The sequence below is a fragment of the Salarias fasciatus genome, chromosome 19 (genome assembly GCF_902148845.1).
Source record: "Salarias fasciatus chromosome 19, fSalaFa1.1, whole genome shotgun sequence".
Lineage (NCBI taxonomy): Eukaryota > Metazoa > Chordata > Actinopteri > Blenniiformes > Blenniidae > Salarias > Salarias fasciatus.
In genome coordinates this window covers 9,950,724-9,956,760 of record NC_043763.1, presented here as the reverse complement: position 1 = coordinate 9,956,760, position 6,037 = coordinate 9,950,724, and the positions used below count along the sequence as shown (strand labels likewise).

Here is a 6,037-nt window from a genome sequence, read left to right as displayed (position 1 = left end):
TAAGTTGTTTCTCTTGTGTGTTTTCTGCCACCTTGTGGTCGGAAAAAGTGTTTTGTTTGATCAGAAGAGGAAAACAAGACTGTTCACATCACTGGAGGGGATTTATTTTTCACCTGAAATGTAAAATACACATTTCGATAGTTCTTTTATTTGTATTTGAGAAAATTCAGATGATCAGATTAAAACTTTGAGAAACCTGAAAGCGGGTGAGTCTGTGGGTTCACAGCCTGTAACGGAGGCCAACTGGAGGAAGGGGCGAGAAAACAATCATTTACTCAGTGGTAAATAAATGATAAAAAAAAATCCATATAAACCTCTAACCATCTCATTAAAAAAATGGAGTTTGACTTCATGATGCAGTTCATTAATGTCAGCATGAAGGTTCCAAGTGTAGAATTTCCGTGTCTGATCCTCTGCAACCGCTTCAGATCAGATCTTCACACTTCGGGGTTAAAAAACAGAGCTGCACAGGAGGAAAATCCCCAGTTTGGGTCCGGCCTGCGCAGAGCTTTCCTATCTCCAGAAACATGCATTAGAGGTAAACCTGCGGCTCTAAGTTCACCGTTTTCCTAGTAGTAGCTCTTCAGCTTCAGCCGCCGCTGCACTAAAATGGAAGAGGAGCTGCAAAAAAATTAGCCTGGCACGCCAGACTGTCTCTCCATGCTCACGGATACATGGGGAAACATGTCTTTATACGTGTGTAACACATAAATAAAGTCAGTCTGGCATGCCAGGCTAGTAAAAAATTGGATGCATCACTTTCCAAACATGTCTGGACTCCTTTTATGAACTGCTTTTCAGTCAGAAAAGCACAGTTTGTAGTGTATTTATCATGATATCCGGTGATTCTTCAACAGTCCAGATGCCTCCAGAACTACAGCGAAAGACACAAAGCCATTTGTTTCTGCTTTCTGCTAGTTTCTAGATGTGTTTAAGGGAACTACTTCCACTTATTGATCGCATTGGTTTCATTGATTTCCAGTTCGTAGCAGCTCGTTCACTTCCTTTAGTACAAACAGGTAAGCTTCTCCAGCCTGTGATCAGGACGACGCGGTCCGTCTTCAGTTCATTCGTTCCTATGAGAGAATTGTCATATAAACACGGCAGCGCCTCAAGAATTAAACACTGGGGAGACGAAAGTCAAACCAAACACTGATTAGAGTAAAAGCAGAAGCTTGAGGAAGAGCCAGTCAGTCTGAGAAAAATGTGATTCCTCCGTTCACATAAAACTTAAAAAAAAAAAACAATTGAGGTCATGTATTAAAAGAAAAACACTTTTTGATAAAAACACACAAGTTAAAACAATACTTTTTAAAAGTAAAACAGCAGGAGCTAATACTGGTACCGCCCCCTCTTCCCTCCGTGTCCTCCATAATCTCCATGTCTGCTGTGTCCTCCTTGTTGCCATCTACCTCCTCCTCCACCACCTCCTTTCCATCCTCCGCCGCCGCCGCCTCCTCCTCCTCCCCAGCCTCCTCCTCCACCGCCTCCCCAGTTTCCTCCTCCTCCTCTGCCCCCCCAGCCTCCTCCTCCTCCCCGTCCTCCTCCTCCTCGTCCTCCCCAGCCTCCTCCGCCATCCTGTCGTTTCTGCCATGGCGGCATCTCGGGAGGCGGAGCCTGTATCTCTGAGGGTCGACCTCCTCGGTCCGGCACTCGTCCCATCAGGATCTGTGGAAGTCGGGGAAAGAAAGAAGGTGTAATTTCTCATCTCGAGGCGACGGCTTCTTCACACACAGACGTGTTTACTTGTTTGTTTGTTACCTTGTTGACTGCGCACACAGTCTTCTCCCTGCTGGAGCCGCTGCTCGTCTTCACCACGTTGCAGACGTCCTCCCGGGCGGCCAGCAGCTCGGCCACGCCCACCGACGGCTGCGGCCTCAGCGAGTGTCTCTTGGGCTGGTAGGCTCTGGCCATGCTGTCCACCTTCACCTGCGCGGCAGACAACAAACACAAGCGCAGTGAGGTAAACAGGTAAACCGTGGGTCGACTGCTCCCAGGCGGCGGCTTGCCTTGGCTCTGTCGGACCACCCGAACGACTGAACCGTGACGTCCAGCCTCTTGATCAGCATCCTGCGGCGGCACTCGTACTCCGACGACAGAGCCGCGTTGATGCTGTGCAGCTTCTCCTGCAGAGTCAAAGAGATTCATGTTCCGACTGCAGAAAGCATCACGTCGAGGACTGAGTGAGACGGACGCTCAGCTACGTACCCACTGGTCGCTACTGAGAGGCGTCTTCAGCACCGGGTTTCCAACAGAGCCGCCGGGGAGGAGCTGGAGCTGTTTTTCAACCTGTATAAAGACACATTTTATTTCTTTAACATCTGTTTGGAAAAGATAAAAAAAGGGCATTTCACATTTAAAACTGGCTACATTTTGAGTTGATCTTAAGTTGTTAACAACTTCACCTTGTTTTGAACCTGAGATAAAACTTCGGCAGCATCTCCTCCTCCTCCAGGGTCGGCCAGCTTCAGAGTCTCACAGATGGCTCCCAGCTCCTGATAAACTGGACTCTTGTCTTGTTGTTGATCTGAGACTTGTTTGGTCCTCATCATCTGAGTGGCCTGAAGCTCCGAGCTGAGGAACACTTGAGAGAAGAAAACAGGCTATAGAGCCACAAACAGAGTTTGTAAGGAAATCACAGCATTAAAGAGGCTGATTGCTCACATAAGAACTTGAGGTGATCCTTTGTGTTTCGCGTGCTGCCTTTAAGGAGCCCTGAAACGGCCTCTTCGTAGGGGCAGTGCAGCTCCTTCATCAAGCCGCTCATCTCCACCTGAAGACTGTCCAAGTCATCTGGAGGGATGAGAGAGAAAGAAGAAAATTACTCCACTGAAAATCAAGCTCAAACTCAGTAGTTAAGTCATAGTAAAGCCTGATATCCCAGACAAATCTGAGCTGTAGTCTGGGATCCACTGCCTCACCTGGACCAGAGGTGATGCTCTCCTCCAGGTCGCACAGCGGCTGTAACCTGGACGCCAGCCACCGGCACAGGTCCACGTACCCCGGGGAGGACAGGCCGCCCTCAGCGGCTCCGAGCAGCGCCTTCTCCTCCAGCAGAGGACCGTCGTATCTGCGGTTCGCCACATGGAAGAGAAAATAAACGGAGAATAATAAACACAGAGTGTAAACACAACCGTTAGCTCAGCGTGCTAACGGCGATTAGCTCACCCCAGCTGCTCCAGACTGTCTAAAATGTCACTCTCCATGACGTAATCCGCGGGGTTGATAATTTTACGTTTTAAGCAGCTTAGAAAATACAGTCAAGGTAAGAGTTGAACTTTGTCAACATTTTTAGATCGAACACTCATTCATTTTACACAACGAAAGCATGGTGTTCCGCTGATCCGGTCGCGAAAGTGGACCGGGTGGAAACTGACTCTGTGGTGACTTTGGTTCCGCGGCAAAGCGGTTCCAAAAAAAAAAAAGAAAAGAAAAGAAAAATATCCACTAAAATATATTTTGATGTCAGAAATTTAGGGATGCTATACAGTGGGAAAAACATAATGACTCGGAAAAGATTTAGGAGAAAGTGATGTGGTCAGTTTAAACTAAAGTTGAGCTTGTTTGGAGGATGAAACAATGTGATTGTTGATCTAAAGAACACCAGAAACACAGTCCAGCATGGAGGTGGAAACATTATGTTTTGGGGCTGTTTTTCTGCAAAAGTTACAGGGCAACTTCAGCCACGTCCTGTCTTCAGACTGGATGTGTCCCTGCGTTGTGGAAGACTTCATGCCTTGTCCCAGTGCCCAAGGTGGCAAGGCCTGCAGGGATGAAGGACTACAGACCAGTGGCCCTAACATCCGTGGTAATGAAGACTTTTGAGAGGCTACTGCTCCGGCTGCTCAAACCTCAAGTGGAGGGGGCGCTGGACTCCCTTCAGTTCGCCTATCAGGACAGCATGGGAGTGGACGATGCGGTCTTGTTTATGGTCCATCGAGCGCTCTCCTTTCTGGAGGGAGCTGGAGGCTATGTGAGGTTGATGTTTTTCAACTTTACAAGCGCCTGTGATACCATCCAGCCTCAGCTACTGAAAGGGAAGCTTGAGAGGATGGGAGTGGATCCTCTCTTTGTTCGCTGCATCCACAACTATCTGACTCTGAGGTCACAATATGTCCACAATAGGGGTGTATCTGGGACCCTGATGAGCAACACCGGTGCACTGCAGGGGACTGTACTATCTCCCTTTCTCTTCACACTGTACACTGCTGACTTTGCTCATAGATCTGCTGTGTGTCATGTGCAGAAGTATTCAGATGACACTGCAATTGTCGCATATGTGAAGGGTAGGGATGAAAAAGAGTACAGGGAGCTCATCGCGGGATTCACCACCTGGAGCAGGGACAATGGTCTTATTCTGGACACCTCTAAGATGAAGGAGTTGATCATTGACTTTGGCAGGAAGCCCTCTCATCAACCTGTTATCATCAACGGAGAGAGTATTGAGGTTGTTCACACCTACAAATACTTGGGTGTGCACCTTGACTACAAACTGGACTGGTCAGAGCAGGCTCGGGCCCTGTATAAGACAGGACAGAGCAGGCTGTTTTTCCTGAGGAAACTTAAATCCTTTGACGTGTGTGGTGACATGCTGAACATTTTCTACCAGTCTGTTGTTGCAAGTGCTGTTTTCTTTGGGGTTGTCTGTTGGGGTGGCAGTATGACAAAAAGAGACAGCAATCGGCTGGACAGACTGATCAGGAAGTGTGCATCTGTGATGGGGAGGAAGGTGGACTCTGTTGGTGCAGTCTTGGAGAGGAGGATGAGGCTCTAGTGCAGGGTATCTTGAGGAACCCCAAACATCCACTGCATGACACAGTTGCAGCTCAAAAGAGTGACCGGAGTAACAGGCTCCTGTCATTGTGCTGTAGAACTGAGCGCTTCAAGAGGTCGCTCATCCCCTCGGCAATCAGGCTGTATAACAGATGTGCCTGAGTACACTATGAGCACTTTATTGTACTGTTGTTATTTATTTATTTGCGTGTGAATGATTTGTGTGTGCTGCTGGACACCTGAATTTCTCCCTTGGGAGATTAATAAAGTTTTTATCTATCTATCTATCTATCTAACATCTGGATGAAAATCTCTTTTCCACTCTGAAGATGCGTTGTGGTGCGTCCTCCGGCTTGGACAAGGGAGTGGCTCAAAGCTTTTAAGGTCATGGAGTGGCCAAGTCAGTATCCAGACCTCAACCCACCTGGAAACCTGTGGAGGGAGCCCACACTTCTAGTTTCCAAGGAACATGAAGGATTTAAAGACTGACTGTAAAGAGAAAAGGGTCAAAATCCCTCCTGTGAGCAAATCTGGTGACCAACTATAAGAAACGTCTGACTGAGGTACTAACTAATGTTCTGCCTGGGGATCAAATATACATTATATATAAGATATAAAACTCACTCGATGAAATGCATAATATTTAAAAACTTTTGTATTTTATTATATTTCATACCCTCTTTGTGTCCTCACCAACACAAAGAGTTGGAGCACATCACACCCGAGCTTCAATACATGCACTGACTGCCTGTGTGTCAGAGGACCAACTTTAAAATCTTACTTCCTGTCTATAAAGCTTTGAATGGTCTCGAGTCTAAATACAGCTCAGATTTACTAGTAGAATATAAAACATCCAGACCTCTGAGGTCTTCAGAAAGAGGTTCATCCACATATTACCTCACACTTCTATTAAATCAGGACAAACATTATTTGCACAGGCTTTCTAATAAACAAACTTTATATACTTACTTATACCTTCATTATCCTAACCAAGTTCTTACCATTTATTCTCCTTTTCTAAGCCTGTATTTTACCCCTTTAACTGACATTTGGATCAGTGATTAGGCTGAAAATTGAAATTAATCCTGGATTCATTTTTAAAGTGACACACTGAAGCGCCTCTCCAGCTCATGTAAGATTTCTATGTTGGATGTGGAAAGTGAGTTTATTTTTTGCGAAGGTTTTTGGGGCATTTTGGGGTTCTCCGACAAGTGATTTAGAAAGTCAAATACCAACATGGGGAAAATTGCAACCACACTATTCT

General features: G+C 46.5%; 1 protein-coding gene across 1 annotated transcript; it reads right to left on the bottom strand.

Moving 5' to 3' along the window:
• Positions 1-102: 102 nt before the first annotated feature.
• fam98b (family with sequence similarity 98 member B) lies at positions 103-3,334 on the bottom strand. The gene is made up of 8 exons (XM_030116157.1): positions 3,169-3,334; positions 2,922-3,070; positions 2,665-2,793; positions 2,406-2,584; positions 2,209-2,289; positions 2,010-2,126; positions 1,762-1,929; positions 103-1,668 (listed from the first exon to the last, which is right to left on the bottom strand). The coding sequence occupies exons 1-8, from the start codon at positions 3,204-3,206 to the stop codon at positions 1,333-1,335; spliced, it is 1,197 nt and encodes a 398-aa protein (XP_029972017.1). The 5' UTR covers positions 3,207-3,334; the 3' UTR covers positions 103-1,332.
• Between the last annotated feature and the right edge of the window lie 2,703 nt (positions 3,335-6,037).

What these genes read in the sequence shown, in the direction of transcription:
- fam98b (XM_030116157.1), bottom strand. Translation starts at nt 3,206, where the DNA reads ATGGAGAGTGACATTTTAGACAGTCTGGAGCAGCTGGG. An exon ending in CTCTCAGTAGCGACCAGTGG is followed by an intron (nt 2,127 to 2,208) that starts GTACGTAGCTGA and finishes TTGACTCTGCAG; the next exon opens with GAGAAGCTGCACAGCATCAA. An exon ending in GGTGGTCCGACAGAGCCAAG is followed by an intron (nt 1,930 to 2,009) that starts GCAAGCCGCCGC and finishes TCTGCCGCGCAG; the next exon opens with GTGAAGGTGGACAGCATGGC.